At 44.3% G+C, this 20,350-nt stretch overlaps 1 protein-coding gene across 1 annotated transcript in view; it reads right to left on the reverse strand.

The window, feature by feature from the left end:
- Window positions 1–20,350, reverse strand: part of ep300b (E1A binding protein p300 b) — a 38,609-nt gene that overhangs the window by 5,531 nt on the left and 12,728 nt on the right. Inside the window, 23 exon segments of the mRNA XM_012852961.3 lie at window positions 1,501–1,666; window positions 1,751–2,011; window positions 2,155–2,305; window positions 3,773–3,840; window positions 4,137–4,214; window positions 4,329–4,385; window positions 6,224–6,304; window positions 7,376–7,464; window positions 9,785–10,024; window positions 12,838–12,956; window positions 14,221–14,419; window positions 14,512–14,760; window positions 14,847–15,383; window positions 15,520–15,672; window positions 15,847–15,932; window positions 16,128–16,205; window positions 16,829–17,012; window positions 17,118–17,235; window positions 17,372–17,500; window positions 17,648–17,750; window positions 18,957–19,208; window positions 19,310–19,423; window positions 19,887–20,181. Of these exon segments, the coding sequence (XP_012708415.2) occupies window positions 1,501–1,666; window positions 1,751–2,011; window positions 2,155–2,305; window positions 3,773–3,840; window positions 4,137–4,214; window positions 4,329–4,385; window positions 6,224–6,304; window positions 7,376–7,464; window positions 9,785–10,024; window positions 12,838–12,956; window positions 14,221–14,419; window positions 14,512–14,760; window positions 14,847–15,383; window positions 15,520–15,672; window positions 15,847–15,932; window positions 16,128–16,205; window positions 16,829–17,012; window positions 17,118–17,235; window positions 17,372–17,500; window positions 17,648–17,750; window positions 18,957–19,208; window positions 19,310–19,423; window positions 19,887–20,181 (3,807 nt within the window).

Genomic DNA, 20,350 nt, shown 5'->3' on the forward strand with positions numbered 1-20,350 from the left:
ATAGTCAGGTGCAACTTATATATCAACTTTAAATGGTAAATCATACTGACCAACATGAACCAATGAGTAAACATTACCGCCTATAGCCACCAGAGGGCCCTATACGCCTGTGAAAACTTTATACTGCTCTTGTCCCCTTAAAATGCAATTGAAACATTAACTTATAGACACCAAAGACTGAACACACGTTTGTGTGTCGTTTCGCTTTAACGCAGCCGTTAACGGGACGTTATGCTGAAACGGGCTGGCAAGAACCTTCCAGGTGTTGCTAATTTAACCCAGTCACCACCCCAGGTACGTTCCATGTTATTCAGCCGGTTGCAGATGCAGCTGTTTAATTGAATAATTGAATAAGCCTTACCAGATTAAATATCACTTTTTAGTCTTGGATTGTGTGAAATAAATTTCAGAATAAATGCGGTTTATACGTTTCTTTATTATGCTCTCATTTCTAAAAATATTTAACAGCATCATGTCTCCTGTTTGGCAAAACAGGAGACAACAGTAGAGTAGTGTTGATTTCCCTAATGGAAGTTTGTACTTTTAAATCAGTCGTGCAGTTATTTTATTTTAACTGCATAACTTGCGGGTGCGTCCGGTTGCATTTCAATTTACTGATGATACAAATTTGTATCAGATTTGTTTTGTTGCTTCACTATTTAGTAGCTGACATTTTCCTTCGTGGACTCGTACCGCAGTAGAACGGAGCAATGAGTGGTTCGGAGCGACAGGAAGAGCACCCCACCAGGGGAGCTCAGACCGACAGAAACCAGTCATTATTTGCAGCTAACATTTAAACTACTAGCGTTAGCTTATGTCGTACGGAAGGTTTACTACCTCACCGTTCCAGATCCAGGAAATTTACTGACCTTTTTACATTGCTCTCAAACGTCAGTGTCGTTGCGCTAGCCATTTGCGTTATGGTTGCTACTGGCGTTAGCGTAGCTACTGGCGTTAGCGTAGCTACTGGCGTTAGCGTAGCTACTGGCGTTAGCATAGCAACTGGCGTTAGCATAGCAACTGGCGTTAGCATAGCAACTGGCGTTAGCATAGGTAGCATGTGGCATTATTTCAGGTTTCAGCTTTTCTCACTGGTCTGCCTCCTAGGGAAGGTTCCTCTGACCAACTTTTGTGTTCATTTTGTCAGTAAATTTGGGTAAATGTGAAAGACTGGATTTGTATTGATTTTGACAGAAATTAGTATTTCTTGAATAATTCTTTTGCATTATATAAAATGTCTTTTTATGCCTTCCAACACAAATATTGAAAACTGGGCCCTGTTCTTCCTTCACATCGCTGTGTTATTTTAGTCTACCATATAAAATCCCTATAAAATGTGAGATTTATGTTGTGACAAAATGCAAAATGGGAAGAAATCAAGGGGTAGAAATCCTGCTGCAAAGCTCTGTATAGCAATACATTTGATTTTTTTTAAACACAACAGTATTAATAGCTTGGAAATACACAAAGTTGAGCTACATTTCTAATAAAAGGTGTCACCTTGTAGTCGTGGATGATTCGCTCAGTAACAGCCTTGTCCAGCATCCTCTTGTACCACTCCTGCAGCCGTTTGGGCTTTGGGATCTTCTGGTCCGGTGGATGACAGTGGAAAATGTAATCGTCCCCCTCACTGGGAGGACAAGCCCAAATGTGTCCTGCCGTGTACCTAAGACAACAAAATGATTTCTTTGTTTTTACCCGATATTGAAAAGCACCTCGTGCAATTCCAGAAAAACTCTTGTTCTCTTACCCCAATCTTTTGACGTACTCCAGGTAGCCTAGTAGTATCTCGTGGTAGACGGCGGTCCTTAGGTATCGAGGTCTAAAAAAGTGCACGCTGTCCAAGTAAGAAATGTACACCCGTCTCTGATTTGGTGGGGGGCAGTCGGAGCCGTACTCTTGAACATGCATGCCGAAGAAACACACGTCTGCCCCATCGATGTCCTCAAATGCGAACAAGGCTTTCATCCTGTACGGGAAAGACTCGGCCATCTCCCCGTTGTCTACAAACCTGGAAGAAAGAAGTCATGAAATTCAACGAAGGCGAACACTACCTTTGAATAAACATGAGCAGCAACTACTCATGACGCTCAATATAATCCATCCTTGGATTATACTGAGCGTCCTGTGTCTATGAGTACAGAGACGGCTCACCTGGACTTCATGCCCGGCTTGACCTCAACCACCTTGTCTGAGACGTGGACCACACGGACGGTGACCTCCCCGGACTCAGGGTGGCTCTGGCGTTTGAGGTAGTCGTTCACTCGCATCTCCAGATAGTTGCCCAGCTTTGTCTGAGGAAGTCCTGCAACAGGAAACACCAGCGAATGAGAGGAAGAAAAACTCTCACTAAAAAGGCCCAGAGCCAGCCACATTTATTGGTAACCCAGGAAAAAGAATGTGACATCAAGATGTAACTGTATAAAAAAATTTATATAAAAGGGGGCTCATAAACAGGTACCTCGAACAATCACTTGAAAATAAATGTACATGAATCATTCTCTAAAATTGTTGGATTTGTTAGGCTGATCAGCGTTTCCAGGAACTATTAATTAGTGATCAATGACATTCTGGTATTCTGAGGAACAAATAAAATGTGACACACAGGCCTGTTTCTTTCACACTGCAAAAACAGAACTAAAAATAAGTAAAACATTTATTTAAATTAGTGCATTTGTCCTTGATTTGAGCAGGTAAATAAGATTGTCTGCCAATAGAATGAGTATTTTTTACTCTTGAAATAAGATGATGGAGATGAGTTATTCCTATTGTAAGTGCATAAATCTTATTCTATTGGCAGATCATCTTATTTACCTGCTCAAATCAAGGACAAACGCACTAATTTAAATACATTTTTACTTATTTTTAGTTCTGTTTTTGCAGTGCATGTACTGGCCACTAGGCTGGACGAGGAGGACCCAAACTCTTCTTGGCACAGATCCCATTAAGCAGAAATGTGAGGGAGGTCAAAAATTTCCCTAGTTCAACGTTACAAAATGCAGCAAAAAGTGACCTCTTGGGATCACCAAATGTCCAGAACAGCCTTGAGATGCCATCTACTGTTTGTTTAGGAGTGTGTAGGAGGTGAAATGCTTTCTTCTGGCATCACTCCCAGTCAACTCTGCTGGCGCTCTAACCTTTGAGCTTTCAGGTAACCGCCGCTCATGCCAGGCTTTTGTATAAAGCACTGAAAAACATCCCGACTTCACCAGTTAAAATCTCCTAAGGCCTTTCATGAGAGCCGCTTTCTCTCCCTCCGTATCCGTGAGGACGCCGACGGCGGGATAAAAACTTAAATTAAAGATCTGAATCCCAACCTTGATGTTCACCTCAGGTGGCTGGGTTTAAGCACACATAACTCCTCACAGGTGACTTAAAGTTGACAGAAAATATGAAAACAAATGCTGGTAATACTCAACAAGTGAAAAATGTTCAACATCCTCCTACACAGGATGGAGAAAGAGGACCCCAGGAAAGTAGCCGGGTTCCCTTTGCATGGAAACGCACCTGAAACGCCGTCCTAATTGCTAAAGGGGATTGTAGAAAGTACTGACACTGATAATTGTGCCACCAGTGCTCATGTTAAAAACAGTGTCTGGTTTTGCTACAGCAATAAAAGCTTTATTTATCTAAGTCTTTTTATATATACTTAATAAGGGAGCCCTGTATATGTAGATGGCAATGGATGGCACTACCAAATTCTCTTTCATAAACAACAAGCAAGAACGCTCATTTTCGACATGATGCAACACGAGCCTGGAGCTCCACTTACTTTTGGCTGCATATTTGTTCTCCTTTCGCGTCTTATTGGCCATTTTCAGGCAGTTGTCACATACAAAGCTGTGAATGGAGAGAAAATGAACAGTGATTGGTCAAAATCCGCTCGCTTTACTTTCTTTACACGGCGACAACACCGGAAAATTGTCGCCATGTGTTGAATGACACAAACAGACCCCCCATGAAGGCAAACCTAACGCTGGGGAATCACTGATTGGCTCCAGAGTTAAGAGCATATTTTCAGGTTGTTCTTAACTGCTCTTTCAAAGCCTTTTTCAACAATTTCCAAGAACTTTTGACGAATCGAGACATTTTTTTTTTTTTTTTTGCAAGACTCGTGTGCATGGCAGCCTCCTTACCCTGACGGCCAAATGGTGTCGTTATGCAGGACGCAGATCTGGTGCATTTTACGACCGCAGTCGGTACATTCCACGAGTCTAAGCAGAGAGAAAACAAGAGTCAGGAGCAAGATGGAGACAAGCCCGTCTGGAGACCATGCCGGGTCCAATATAGTCACACGACAACAGCGGATAGTAAGGAGCAGCACATACAGCTCAGGGTCAAGGGTGTCGTTCTTCTTTTTCTGGAACTGGTCTTTGTTGATGGACCTGTGGTAAAACAGGAGATATTTGTGATCCTCTGGTGACTGCTCCATAAGATCATCCATGAAAAGTGCTGGTTGGACAACATTTGTATGTTGACATCCTGATTATCTCAGACGATTCATTAAAAACAGAAAAATACCCGTAACCCTTAACCTAACAGATCCTGGAGGGATTTTAGGATGACACAAAGCAAAAAAAGTCCTTTTCTCTAAAAACAAATATAATCAATTAGCTAACAATTTAGTTGATTAACTTCAGTTGAATAATAAATGAATATGGTATTTAATGGACTCAGCAGCAGTATAATGATATTATCAAGTAAAGGGAATTAAAGCACTTGGCTCATCTGTCTTTCATTTGTGGATCAATGAACAAAAGGACAGAGCTCAATGCTTCAGCATTTTTATCCTAATTCTTTCATTGATTAACAAATTGTCACTGGTATTTTCTGCTCGTATCGCAGTGGACGGCTAAATCCCTGCAGTTAGAGCTGGAGATGCACGTTAAAACGTGCGGCTGAACAGAACCTGCCACTTATCAGATCTGCCCGCCTCACTGCAAAAATAGAACTAAAAAAAAAAAAAAAAAAAGAAAATTTTTCTTCAAATGAATATATTTGCCCTTGATTTGAGCAGGTAAATAAGACTATTTGCCAATGGAATAAGATTTTTGCACTTCAAATAGGAACAATTCATCTCCATCATCTTATTTCAAGTGCAGCATATCAAATTATCTTATTTTAGGTGTAAAACTACTCATTCCATTGGCAAATACTCTTATTAACTTGCTTTTTTACATTCATTTCAAGAAAGTTTTACTTACTTTTAGTTCTCTTTTTGCAGTGCTGACTGGTGGTGAGATGTTTAAAAGCCTGATCTTATTTTACCATTTAAAAATAAAGTCAGAGGAAGGACAACAATGGAATAAAAAGCTACTAAAAAGCAAAGACTGATATGAGATAGAGAAAGTTGGTCTATTTGATCCATTTTAAGTGTTTAACCTATGTGCTTCTTAAAGAGATAAAGTGAGGATCTACTATCAGCCAGGGCAATTCAACAATCATGGGGCTTTATTGTCATTACGTGTCGCTATAGAGACAGTTTGATGAGGCAGACACTGGCTCAAAGATCCTTAAAATATGACGACACACGAGAATAAATACCACAGCCTCTCAATCTGGAAGCTGGAGCTTTCCCTGCACACAAGCAAGTGGCAATATCTTATTGCTTAAAAGATATCAGAGAATAATCACATGGGACATGGCAAGAATTAGTCTGTGTGTGCAAACATTTATTTTGCCCTGTTGCAATCAAAATATGACCAAAGGCGGGCATTGTGTACTCTTTTGCACCACTAATTAAAGCAAATGGTGTAGTGACGTACCCCGTTTGGTCAATGCTAAGCTTTATTTCTACAGCAACATTTGTGTTTTTATGGCTGAAGGTATTTGGAGATTTAATGCCCAGTTTGTTTTCAGGCGCCATTTTCATGTAGCACAAAATCTTAATACGTCCAGGTCACAAATCTCCATCTGACTCAGATCTGCATATGGTGCAATGTTCTCTCTCCCTCTTTCTTCTGAACTAGTCAATTAGATATTTTTTTAATCTGAAAAATACAAAACTATTAAATAAAGATTTTAGCAGGTTTTTTAACTGTCCCAAATGGACCTTGTATGTTTTTACTGTAGGCTCAGATGATGAGCAGGGAGGCAGCTCTGTACCTTTGGGCCATGTTCGACAATATGAAAACAGATGTGCCAACACAAAGTGGGACGCTTTTAGCTGGATGAGGTGCTGCATGTTTGGTGTAGGAGGGGGGGTGGTGGTGGCGGTACTCACGTCTGAGGCTGGGAGGGGTCGTCCCCCAGGGAAACACTGTCGCCTTGGATTTCGTTGAAACACTTCTCACAGAAGTGGTACCTGTCAGCAAGAAGCCCATATTTTGGTGAACTACACCGTTCGTCATCAGCACAGCCAATCACAGAGAGGGAGCGAAGAAGCAGCCACCAATCAGGGCAGGGCGGGGCGGGGCAGCGCACACACACAGGTGGAGGCAGGGAGGGCGAGGTGGGTCGTCGCCAGGAGGTAGCGGCCAATCATGATGCGCGGTTTTTGGGTGGGCGGGCGTGTTTTGAGATTGCGCATTAATTTTGGAGTGGATGATTGGTCACACCAAAGCAGGCCAAGGCAGACATCACAAGCGTTAAAAAAACAGACAAAAAAAAAAACAGGAAGGAGAGGGGGAGGAGGAAGATGGGGGAGGTCAAAATAAATAATAAAAATAAAATAAAAAAGATGTGAAATCAGTTGTTACAGGTTGGACACAGACAGAGATGGGAGAGACAGAGGGGGAAGGGGGGGGGGGGCGAACAGGAGGTGGAAAACAACCAACAGAGGACAGAGAGCCAAGGCAAAGCAAAGATTAGCATCAGACATCCAGTGGTCAACAAGAACAACAACAAAAACATTACAGCAACATGAGAGAGCACTAGGAGCCGTGGGGCAGCAGGGCAGTGAGGATACAAGGCTCCAATTATGAAAAAGGTGAATGAGGAAAAGATAAAAGCAACAGCCATCCATCATCCTTTCTGCTCATTCGTGAAGTGGGAGCCCTTCTCCTGGTGGAGACAACAAACAAACCCGGCTCCCAGCAGGGAGCACGGGCCGGCGGATTTTAGGCCTCGTCCAGCGGCGCTGCACATGAACCGCTGCCGCACAAGGAAGGCTCCCACTTCACGAACGACATCATGGAAGTTAAAAAAAACAAAAAAAAACAGTGAACTATGGAGATGGTGATGGCGCCACGGCAAACATTTGAAGCCAAAAGTCAATCTCGTCTGTGATTGCACTGACTGATGCTACGCTGCAGGAAATATATTGGATGTGGAAAGAAATGTGATAGACTAGATGATGCAGCAGCTTCATTTGTCTCTCAGTAAAAAAAAAAAAAAAAAATGTTCTGAAAGCAGGGTTTGTGCTGAAGGCTCTTACCTGTTCTGGTAACTAAAATAAGAGGCGTCGCGTTGGATGGTGCATAACTGTTTTCCGTAGCAGCAAAGAGTTTGGGGGGAAAACTCGTACTGAAACAGCGAAGGGACAAAGAAAAGGCAGACAGAAAGGTCACGACGTGAATAAAAACCACCTGTCGCACACTCAAACCACAACCGTTCATCTAAATAACGCCCAGTGCTTAATAAACGCCACTAAAAACCATACCATATACATGCTTCAAAACCTGGTAGCTTTAAATAGCCGGAAAATAACATCGCAATTAACCATCATTATACAAACTCACTCACAAATGATGCTGGGAACACTGTAGTTTCTCCTGTTTTTTTTGTACAGTGACAGAAAAACGTAACGCAACTCAGCTTAGAAAGCTGCTACAATGTTCTTATGACGCCGTCTGCAACGTGAATCGCTTCAACAATCGTTTCTAGCGTGTAAAAAGATTTGAAAATGGTGAAAAGGTTCTGTCTGTGTTACAGAAAGTGAAACTCGTTCATTTGTATACACAAATATTCATAATTATAGACTACCTTGTTTCAACTGCGTTCTCTCTGGTTATAAGACAAAAAAGACCGGGAGCCGACGGAGCCAATACAGCCGCTCGCCGACTGTGAACGTCATTCTAAAACTGCTGGAAATGCTTTCGTTTCTAAGGCAAAAGAATCGGTTTGACTAGAAAAATGACAGCTTACAAGTTTCACTAGCAGTGCAAACGAACGTAGGGTGCGATTCTTAAAAAAAACCCGCGGGTTGCTATAAACGCAGACACCCGTGTCTTAAAAGTGACCTTGGTCCAAAACTTGGCACGGGACTGAGAAACTCCTAGAAAGCATTTCATTATGTTATTTAGGGCTGTATGATAATTCAATAATAATACATTTCCATCGATGGACGTATATCTATGATAGAAAAAAAAAGGGCTGATAAAAAGTTCAAAACAAAAGATTTCCTTCCTTTTGCAGTCTAGCCAATCACAGAACGCTCCGTCATCAAGCTCCGCCCCCTTCAAAGAGTTCAGAGAGCACGTGTTCTTTTTAGTTTTTAGAAGTTCCAGTTTTGGATGAAAAGTTGATTGAATAAGAGTTTTGTTTGAATTCAGTGTTTGTGTATTCTGTATCTAAAAATAGGTTGCTAAGCAACAGCATAAAATGGCCAGGGCTGCATTTAAAATATGTTTTGAATTTGTTGATCGATCAATATGATTTCTATTTTATCGATAGGCTTTTTATTTATATCGGCCGACCCTAGCGTTATTGTTGTTGAATATTGTGATGATCAACTTTTCTCACTTGTGTGGACATTAAGCAAGCGGAGTGTGAATGCATGGCACGTGATAACAGCCAATCAAATACTGGATCCAAGACTTTACTGCGTTGGCAAAAATGAAACGTTTGATCATGTTGCAAGTTTAGTTATCAGCGATATGAAAATGCAACATTGATGACAAGTTGCTGAGCTGGATCAGGGTCCTAAATGAGACTTTTGGATCGGGGGTCACTGTTGTTGATGGTCCCAACAAACTGTGTGGATGTTTGAAGCAGCAAAGTAAAAAAAAACACACCAAAACGCTCCTAATATGAACGAGATCCAAGACTTTCGTAAAGCCTTGCATCATTTGTAGCATGAATCTGCGCCCTCAGTGTTCCTCACTGTTGACAGCGGCGTTCGCAGTGAAGCAGAGACTGTGTTTGTCGCTGCAGCGCCCGGTCTGTCAGTGTTATACGACCTTCTCTGCACCTTGTGCTCAGGTGTCCCCGGCTGTCACGGGAGAGCCGAGCAGAAAGCAGCCGAAACGCCAGTGGATTAAATCTGAAGACATTCTACACATAGCGCCAAGTTCATGAAGCAGAAGCAGCTTTTCTATAAGTTTACCTGGATTAACTGGAACTAAACTGATATTATGGGGAGAATTATTAGAAAGTCATGTGAAAAACAACTAAAAAAAAAAAAAAGGCCCAAAGCTGTTCTGAGCAGGAGTGAAAGCTGCTACTGAAAGCTGTAGCTGCAAGTTCTGAGTCAGATACGCTTAGAACTGGATGATAAAACGGGTTTCAATCGAGAAACGTTGTAAAAGCTTTCATAACGGAGTAAACCTGTGTAGGAGCAGCATGTTGAAGTTGAACTTTAGAGAAAATATCAATCACACCATTAAGGAGTGAAATGTAGAATATAGGCGGACTTTAGCAGACAGACTAACCCGGCATCAATTAAAGCTCAATCCTAGATGACCGACCGGTTTAAAGCACAGCAAAATAAAATAAAAAATCCAGATCGGGACATGATGATGTCTTTAGAGCGTCATCTTTTCAAACCTACCAGTTAAGAGATTCATGTTATTCTGGACCCACACACACCCACACACACACAAACAGAAAACCAGTTGTGACTGACCTTCCTCCCACAGCAGTAGCCCAGGCCCTGCATAACGGGGTCGATCTCCGACTCGAACACCTCGGCCAGCTTGGAGCAGTACTTGTAGACGCGCGACGTCTTGCGGTTGTACAGCCAGGCGTTGTTGAACATCAGCCAGATGTCCTCGATGTACTGCCACGGCTCCTCGTACTGTCCCGTGTCCAACTTGCGCTTGATGGTCGAGAGGTCCATGGGGTTCTTGACGATGTCGAAGTAGTCCTGGATTGGGATGGTCGCCCAAGTTAGAGGTCAGGTTGAGGAGTCGAGAAAAAAAAAAAAGGGAGGGAGGGGAGGGAGGTAAAGGGAGGAAGACGGGAAAGAGGAGCCCGGCGGTTGGGTCGTCAGGGCGACCAGCGTCGTCGGCAGCGTTGACGTCAGGGAGAGCCATCGCGGGGCGGCCGACGGGACCAGAGTAGGGAGAGAAGAGGGTGCAGGGGGACAATGTTGTTGAGCGCTGCAAAGAAGAAGGTTCATGTGCAAACAGAGAGACATGACAACTTCTGCCCTCCAGCTCTCTGCTTTGCACCCGACGCTTCAGAACCTAAGCGCCCGTCTGCGCCCCTCCGCTACGTCAGCCGGACGACCGGTCTGTCGCCGGTGAAAGCTACCTAAAAGATGCAAGTAGACTTTACGCGGTCATGCCGCAGCCGAAGCTGAGCGTGTCGCAGTCAATTGGTCCTAAACGGTTTGCCACACGGGAGGTGTGTGTCGCTGCTAAAGCCTCAAAGCAAACAAAACTTCCATGATAAGCAACTGACCAGGGTGCAAAGCCATGAAAAAAACAGAGCGACAGGCAGGACGGAGCTACGCTTTTTAGCTACCATGCCAGCAGCATGAAGTGGTGATGAGATGACAGCGTTAAAGCCAACAGTGTTAAGGTGAAGCGGATGGAGGTCCTCCGGGCGGCTCTCCTTTCGCTTTGTGCCGCCCACCCTTCACTCCTCATCTGCAGCGCCGTCGGTCAGAGAAGCGAACAGGAGGGCGAGGGAAAAGAAAGGAGATCCGACAAAAAAAACAAAAAAAAAACCCTAATAGGTGTGAGTTTCAAAGAGCAGGGTCCGTCTCAATGTCGCCATGGCAACAAGAGATAATATATATATAAAAAAAAAAAAACATTGTCTGAATAGAGAGCCACTCACAGAAACAAACAAGTGATGCATTCTAGCACGACAGCCTGCAGTGCCAGACTCCAGTGGTTATGCAGACGGATAAATTAAATTAATTCACGCGTTTCCTACATAAAACGGGATTTGGTTCAGCAGATCCAGCGACGGTGTTTACACAACCACAAACTTCTGTGTATCTTACTGGGACTCTATGTGATAAACTCACATTAAATGATGCACAATTGTTAAATGGAACGTAAATGATACATGGTTTATTAAAAAACAAACAAACAAAAAAACATGGAGAGACGCCTTTTAATTTGTATTCAACCCCCCTGAGGACTGATGTCTGATGAAACTACAGCTGCAAGTCATTGCAGGCGTAAATATATGTGAAACATCCCACGCCTCTCTGTTCTTTTCTGCTGAATAAGCCATCCTCTGTCAGACTGAACGGGGAGCATCAGAAATAAGTCTTGGCAGAGATCATTAATTGGATTTGGACTTTGACTGGGCCATTCCAACACCTGATCCTGGTTTGACCTACACTGCAAAAAACAGACCTAAAAATAAGTGAAATTTTTATTTAAATGAGTGCATTTGTCCTTGATTTGAGCAGGTAAATAAGATGATTTGCCAATGGAATGAGATTCTTCCACTTAAAATAGGAACAACTCATCTCCATCTTATTTCAAGTGCAGGATGTCTAATTATCTTATTTTAGGGGTAAAGATACTCATTCCATTGGCAAATAATCTTATCTACTGGCTCAAATGAAGGACGAATTTAAGAACAATTTACTTGTTTTTAGATCGGTTTTTGCAATGTAAACCCTTCCACTGTAGTTCTGGCCGCATGTTAAAGGCCATTTTCATGCCGGAGCTGAACCTTCGCCTCGGTTCCAAGTTCTCTGCAGCCTCTGAGATTTCTACTTCTGTTCTCCTGTCTCTAGCTCCAGGCATCTTCCCATCAACTCGCTTCAGACTTTCTCTCAGACCGGTCTGCTTTGCTCCTTGGTCTTCACTGACGGTCTCCAACAAACCTCTAAAGCCTTCACAGAACGGCTGCATTTATAGGAGAATTAAATAGCTGGAGAGGGAAAAAACCCCAACCATGTATCATTTTCTTTCCACAATAATGTGCCACTGATGAATTTCACTGTCGTTTGTGGTTGTAATGTGACAAACTGTGAAAAAGGTCAATGAAGATCACTGCGTCGATTGGCTGTGGAGGACGCGAGAGACGCCGCCCTGCAGGTCTGCTGCTTTAGTCTTAATTTAACTTAAAGGAGCCGTGAAGGCCGCGTTTTTGTGCCGCCCCAGCACCAACCTGAACACTGTTAAACCACTACTGGTGAGGAACTGAATTAGAAAGCTAGCAATGATTTATGAGGTGGAGAGAAATAAAAGGAATGTAATGAAAAGCTAAAAATGTGGAGCAAAAAACAGACAAAAACAGGTGATAAATAAAAGCATCTGGCTCATGAACTGCAGCTTATTTTTTGATATGTTACACTTTATTCTAACAAATTAGAATAAAGTGTGCAGTGAGCCACTAATATAAAGGCTCCATATTTGGCATCATCTATGGAAGAAAAACCGATCTTGTTGAAACTAATAAATGTTAAACTAATAAAGAGCCACTGCTTTGATTTAACACAGCAGATCATACACACAAGCCTAAATATAATTTTCATAACTATCAGCATGCAAAAAATAAAAGAAAATCACTGCAGCAAAAAAAAAAAAAAAAAAAAAAAAAAGAATTATAAAAAATAAAAATAATAAAACTAAGATAACTGTGCGATGGGGAAAAATGCAGAAAACAAAAAGGAAATAAAATAGTATGCTTGGATGGAGTTGAAGCAAAATGGCAGCCAGTGCAGTCCCTTACCAGGTTAGTTTTGTTACTAGTTCGAATACGTACGGGTATTCCCAGTAACGGGGGGTCCACCGGCTGGCGGAAGGGAAGGGACTCAGGGTCCTGGCGGTATAATGCCTCCAAGGTCGGCATCAAAGCCTGACGCAGCTCCTCCGGCTTAAAGACTGGGGGGAAAAAATAAAGAAATCAATAAACCAGGAATACTTCAGGTAAGATGAAGACTCTGGGTTTCAAAATGTTTTTTGGAGTCTCCTATTTCTTCAGTGATCCAGGACATCTGGCATCCCACAGTACTCATTACATACAGAAACTAAAAGGATCAATAAGAGGAAAAGCTTCTGGTTACCACTTAAGCATGGTGGAGGATCTGTGATGCTGTGGGCCTGCTTCACTTTCAAGGCTTAGCGTGCACCGCATCACAAACTCTTTCAAAGACCAGGGGGAATTTAATAACATTCAGAAAACTAAAAATGGGCAGTCATTGGACGTATTCAGGGTTTCTGCAGGTGTCACCAATTGAGACTTTTTAAGTCATTATGAATTAAATTTAAGACCTATATCCCAACATACAGAAAGTCTAGAAGAACTGCAGTCAAAACATTACTTGCAAAACGGGTACATTTACTGAAATTGACTAAAGGAGATGTATGTTTTTTTTTCCTTCTTTTTACACATTAACTAGTTACATTTCAGATACATTTACTTTAAAAAATATAGAAATACTTTCTCTGAAAAGTACTCTCTTTTTACTTGAATGATATTAAGATGTATCGCTACTCAAACAAAATTTATGGGAACTCTACTCACCACCAGTAACTTCACTGAATGAAATAATAAGTTGCTGTTTTTGGTGGACTTTAACCAATCCTTAAGTGGTTACTTTGCTGCCAGATGTTGCTAAATTAGCATTTTCCTATGACAACGGCAGCACTACTTCTTCCGCATGTGGACCAGAAGTGGATCTGGACTAAGCAATAACATGAAAGCTGATTGGCTGTCCGATCAAAATCTCTAGAAACTGGACTCAGAGTATCGTTGTGCTCTACGTTTTACTACTGGTTGTAGATCTTGCGTTTACCACTGCCATCCGTATGCAGCAGTGTGCCATGTTTAATGTTTAGTTAACATTATGTTTTTATGCTTTTTAAAGCTACTTGAATCACCGTATGAAGTTAACTGTTTATACTTGTGAATGGTGCTGGTGTCTTGCCAGGTCCCCCTTGGAAAATACATTTTAAATCTCAATGAGGCGTTATCTGATTAAACCAAGGTCTATATGAGATTTGTTGAATCTAGAACATAAAATATAAAAAGTTTTGTACTCTTTAAGCTGATCCTCTATTCTGTGCGATTTCTTGTTAGTGCTCTCTAAACACATTAAACTAAACGCTGTGATATTCAGACACACTATGAAGGCCCGGCGCTTACTTTTCTTCTTGCTCTGACTACTGGCTGAGGAGCTGTTGGTGGCCGACGACCCTGATCCCTCATCTTCCTCCTTAGGCTCCTTCTTCACCTCTGGCTTCTTGTCTTCGCTTGACGCGGCTGATGATGACCCAGAATAGGATGACGACGTGTCCATGGGCTCAGGTTTACACGCATCTCCTGATGGCTTCTCATCCTCAATCTGCCAGGATGATAAGAAGTGTTACTCTGGCAATTTCTTCATCAACTGAGCGTCAAACATTTAACACAGCGATGGGCTCGGGCAAATTTTACCTCAGGTTTGTCTTCATTCTTCACCTCAGACTGAGTCTTGCACGTCTTCCCCTTGCTGTGTCCCCCGGTGTCACCGCCTACGTCCTCCTCCTCGTCTTCCTCTTCCTTCTCCACCTTAACTTTGACGTCTTCCTGGCTTGAAACGAGGCCGTCTGCGGGAGCGAGCTGGGAGTTGTGGTCGGAGCTACTCGTGATTGATGCCGGGGATGAAACTTGTCCTTCAGCTGTCAGGGAAGGCTTAGGAGAGGCCTGGGGAATGAGGAAAAAGAAGATGAGGACACCATGAAAAACAAACGCACCTTTTCTTTTTGGGATTATTTAGGGACTGCACTCACTGGGGTGCGTGGCAGCTGCGGTGCATGATCGCTCTGGGTCGGGACCAGAGAAGGCTGAGCTGCTGGGGGCTCTGGAGATGGGACACCCCCAAGCGGTTGCTGTGGAAACTGATTGGCTTTCTCTGAGTTCGCCGTTGGTCCTGACGGGGCAGGCTGCGGCATATGAGAGGATTGTTGTTGTTGTTGGTGCTGCTGCTGATGCTGCTGCTGCTGCTGCTGCTGCTGCTGGGCGTGCTGTGGGGTGGCCACCTGTGGCGTGTTCGGGGTGTGTGGCTGAGGCGTCTGAGAGCGGGGCAGCGTAGGCGGTGTCTGATGTGGCTGAGGCGTTAAGCTGCGCGCTGGTGACGGGGAGTTTGTGCGGACAGGTGTGCAGTGAGGGAAGGAGGAGGGCTGGGAGGAGGGCGGGTGGAGGCTGGACAGGGGCCCGGGAGCGCTGCCGTTAGGCCCAAAAGACCCTCCAGGACACGGGACAGAAGAGCCAGACTGTGCTGCGGGGCTGCTGGCGGGGATGGATGGAGGCGTCGACATCTGGTTCTGCTAAAGGAGGATCAGACACAAGATGTACATTTCTGTATTAAAATTCCACAAAAAAGAAGCTAATTAAACAGAAAAACAAACAATCTCATCTTAACATTAGGATAAAAAAAACCCTAAAGTGTGAAGAGACGCTTACAGAAGGCACCGCGGCCTGTGCTCCTGGCTGGTTCATGCCACCAGGACCTGAACTGAGACCAGGACTGGAGCCAGGGAACTGCCCTGGAGGAAGGTACTGATTCTGTAGCTGTGTGGCACTTGGCTGACCCATCCGCGTTGGTCCCATGCCCATCTGGAGAAACACGACGACAAATGCATAAAAATCCTTCAATTCAGCTTCAGTTTCTTCAAAACATTTTAAATACCACAATCCCACCGTCTCTACTTTGCAGAAGCGTTGCTTAAAATCTCGAAAAATGTGTCTTTGTAAAAACAACAACAAAAAACCAAAGACATATAAGCTGACCTGGTTCATTTGAGGATTGAGAGGAAGAGGAGGCGTTGACCTCTGACTCATAGCCTGCATCCCCATCTGAGCAAACTGGGTCATTCCTAAAAGAGTCAGAAGGGGTTAATAACCAGACCTGTCAAAATGCCAACACAATGAGCATTGTACATTATGATTTTATATGACCCAAAAAAAGTAATTCACCAGGCAGCAAAGTGAGACTTGGTGCCATGTCGGACATTAAGTCTATGTACATTACTGCATGTGTTGTTTCCAGCATCCAGAGTTAACCAACAAACCTGCTGGGTTCTGCATCCTGTTGAGCATCTGATTGGGACCGGCGGGTCTGATCATGGACGGATCGGCATGAGGACCATCTGAAAGCGGGAAGACGTTACAAATATCGTGGATCAGGACTAACTTCAACTTCAGCTTGGAAACAAGCAGTTCATTCATGATGTTTAAGCAAGTAGATTCATTTGAAAGCGTCTCTGGTAAAGACGTGTCAAAAGCCTGAGAATAATCTCCCATCTTACTGCAGCAGAACGACCACAAACTGAAAATAAAATAAAAAAATAAGCTAACATCTAAGTTTAACGCATTTTATTTACGGTGCAAATAAGTTGTCAGTGGGGATAGAAACAATTATAACTTTCAGCAAAGTCATTCAGCCTCATGGATTAGTTCAAGAACTGGGCCTGTGTGTTACCCATTTAGATCGCTTATTAACAAAGCCAGGGTTATTATTTAAAAGTTCCCTTACACTCTGATCAAATTTAAAAAGTTGAAATATAAAAAAAAAACTCTGGGTGGATTATGCCACTGCAAACAAGTTACTTTAAGGCTTTTTACCCATCTTTACCAGCACTCCCATCAGGTTTGGCCGTCTTTGTAATAATCGATCAGTGCATTGCTATTGCAGCTTTGAAAGAGGGCAGTAGTTACCTTCCTGCATCCGTATCAACACACACAGAAAAAAAGGCAAGTGATCTTTACTTACTAGGAGGTTGCCCAGGCGGCACTGGGACCTGGCCCATGCCAGGAGGGCCCTGTGGGAGGCCAGAGGAGGGAAGGCAGGACTGGCCGGGCATCATGCCCTGCTTTTGGAGCCGTGTCCTCCGCTTTTCTTCCAGCTCCTTCTGGATTTTGTAGATCTTCTCTGCCAGAAGGTGGTAGTACTCCGCCTGGAGGCAGCGCAGCAGGAGGGTGGGAGGAAATTACGCAACAAGAATAACAAATATCCCGTGTTCACGGAACATTTCTTGGTCCTCCGTGTGAGGGATGCTTACCCTACTGTTTGCAGACTCGTACATGTCTCCCTCTACTTTCCGAGCGTAGGCCACCAAGTTCTCCATCCGCCTGTCCTTCAGCGCCGCGGGGTCAGGGGTGGGAAAGATGGCTTGCACTCTGTAACCCACGGAAACATGTTTGAGAACAGAGGATTTCCACCGGCATCCAGAACAGCAGATGACACGGATCGATTTGAGCCAACTTTATTTCACGACCTTCGCTTCTAAAGTCACAAGACACACAACCAACTCACAGCTTGTGGACGAGGTGGTTGCGGAGGTCCTGCGTGATGTCTTCATGCCAAGACTTCCTCATCCCTGCAGCAGAAGGGGGCGTGGCCGTGGGCATGGAGCCCAGGTTCCCCACGGCATCGTTCATCAAGCTGGGGTTGGGAAAGAACCAGACAGCAGCTCAAGATTTCAGACAGTCCTGGGTTAATTTTGAATTTCCCACAAAAAAAAAAAAGAAAAAAAAAAAAAAGAAAAAGGCAGGTGTATGGAAGCAAAGATGAAACTGTAGCAGTTCTTGCCTTTGTGCATTCATGTTGTGCAGGATGGCATCCGGCAGCAGTGCAGACTGCGGGTTCGGAGGCTGCACCCCAACAGAACCATTCACTCCTACAGAGTTACCACCTGGTGGGGAAAGGAAACTCCGTTTTTTTAATGTGGCAATACTACAAACAGGAAACAGAACGGTTCAACGGCAAACATTAGAACATTAGGAAGCCGTCGACCAGAAGGCCAGTGACGTAACGCTCACTCCAATAATGACTCCTAAGAAACAATCAGCTATAATTACTAAACCAGACAAAGCGCCTCGCTAAAGTATTCCTTCCACTTACATTTGTACACTTTTAAGTCTTTCAACCACAGATTTGTTTGCGTTTTACTGTTATCTTATGAGACAGACCAAGCAGTGCATAAATTATCATTGGAATGAACTCGATACATGCATTTGTCTCCAGCCACCGCTGAGTCAATACTTTGTAGAAGCACCTCTTGGTGCAAATAGTGCTGCCAGTCTGTCGAGGTGTCTCCAGCAGCTTTACGCGTCTCAGCGCTGGAGTTTCTCCCCGTGTTCCAGGATCAGTCAGCTTAGGCGAAGAGCGTATGTGAACAAGCAACCTTCAAGTCTTGATTCAGAGGCCCGATGGGACCGGACTTTGAGTGTGGTCATTCCTGCTGAAAAGCGAACCTCAACTCCAGTCACTCGTCTTTTGCACCTTTATTGTTGCTACAATTAGCATTTTGCAGAAAGACCAGATCTGTGCAGCGCCCGACTTGACACAGCTTCTCACACATGAGCCGTGGAGCTCTGCAGCTCCTCCAGAGTTACAGTGGGTGGACGGTCATGCCTTAGTAGGTGCACAGCTGAACCACTCTATGGTTCAATTCCACAGCTATAAAGGATTGAACGGTGCTTTCTGACCTCGTCAAACTTTGGGATATTGTTTTATAACCTAAGCCAGCTTTACACTTCTCTCCATCTTTCCTCCTCACCTCAAGATGTTGTTTGTTCACTAATGCTGAACTTACCTGGATTAATGCAGAGATGAAATCACAGATAAAACTTGACTCACTAGTTGTGTGAGACAGCTGGTTAACTTCGATTTAATTTATTGGTACAAGAGTAAGGGGGGCTCACTACAAACGCACACGACTTTCAGACTAATTAACAAAAGAAATTAGAATTGCTTCCCAAATATGCACTTCTGTTGGTCTGTCAAATAAAATCCCAGTAAAATACAACAAAGCTTGTAGCAGTGATATGACCTAATGTGCTTACTTTTGCAAAAACACTTTGCTCAATGTGCGGTGGGAATTAGAAACTGAACTAACCCATTGAATTCAAAGTCCTCATCCCGGGCTGTCCCTGAAGGCCTTGGTTTGGCATGGCGGCCTGCGGCGGCTGCTGCTGCTGCTGTGGCATCTGGTTGCCCTGGTATGTAAGGCCTAACGCGGCGTAGGCCCTCTCTATGGAACTGGGGTCGATCTGGTTGGGAGGGTTCAGGCTCGGCGTGCTCGACTGCCCGCCGGGCCCCGCTCCACCCAGGGAGTTCGCTAAACTTACAGCTGCACTGTTGACCAGCGCTGCAGCCGTACGGAGGGGAGACACAAAGGGAAGAACGGTGACTTTAAACCCGTCTTCTGGTTGATCGTTACTCGCCGAGCGCGAGGAGGGAAACACTCACACTGCTGGTTCCTCTTGTCTCCGGCGTTTTTCAGCGGCAGGCACACAGGACAGTCGTGTCTCGTGCAATTCTTCCAGTGTGAGATGATCTGTCTGGATGAGGCACAGTGTGCGACTGATGGAAGAGACAAAAATAGAGCAACGTTTAAGATAAAAAAAAAGGTTGACGCGTGAGGAGGAAGAGGAGAGAGCCGATGAGATGGCTGAAAGTGACGGAGTCAGGGATTAATATGGAGGACTTGACGAGGAAAAGAGGCAAACAAAAAAAGGGAAGAAAAATTGTCGAAGCGAAGACAGAAAAGGTAGAAACTAAGAAAGTTCTTGTATGAGTCATTCAGTGCTATAAAGCTACGTCCAGATGGAGGCTCAGTGAGAGCTGGAGAAAGGACAAATCACAGAACTGCCAGCCGAGGAGAAAATAACTCATCCACATATGTAGGGAAAATGAGGAACAATCCAACAATATAGGAAAAACGAACGTAAAAGAACAGAGAGGGCAGCTTGACATACGTCTCTTGCTTACGCTACAACCTGTACAACATAAGATCAAAGCAGGTCGTGTTCTGCATTGGACTCACCCTGGCAGGACTTGCCAGCCTGGCAATGAGTCATGTGGTTGAGCACGTTCTTCATGGTGCGGCAGTGGGGCAGGTTGCATTGCCGCACCTCCCCGTTGGCCTGCTCCCTCCGTTGGCACTTGTGCGCGTGGAGCAAGAGGACGAGCTGCTGCTGGATAAGCTTCCGCTTCTCAGGGTCAGCGGTGGGGGGCGTGGCGCCCGGTCCTACGCCCACAGCGTTCAGGCCAACCTGGGGCCCACCCACCGATGCCGACACGCTGCCAACTGCACTGGGCTGCTGCTGCTGCTGAGCAGTCTATGATAGAGAAACAGAGATTTGGCTTGTTTAAACTTGGTGTGCCATTGGGAACTGCCAGCCCGAGGTCATAGTTGGATATGGCGCCCCTTTCCTCTTTGTGCGACCCAAGGAGGAGGTCATGTGTCACGTTTGGATTATACATTCTGGGGATTTAATTAGGAGATGC

Source organism: Fundulus heteroclitus, chromosome 16, assembly GCF_011125445.2.
Source record: "Fundulus heteroclitus isolate FHET01 chromosome 16, MU-UCD_Fhet_4.1, whole genome shotgun sequence".
NCBI classification, from domain to species: Eukaryota; Metazoa; Chordata; class Actinopteri; order Cyprinodontiformes; family Fundulidae; genus Fundulus; species Fundulus heteroclitus.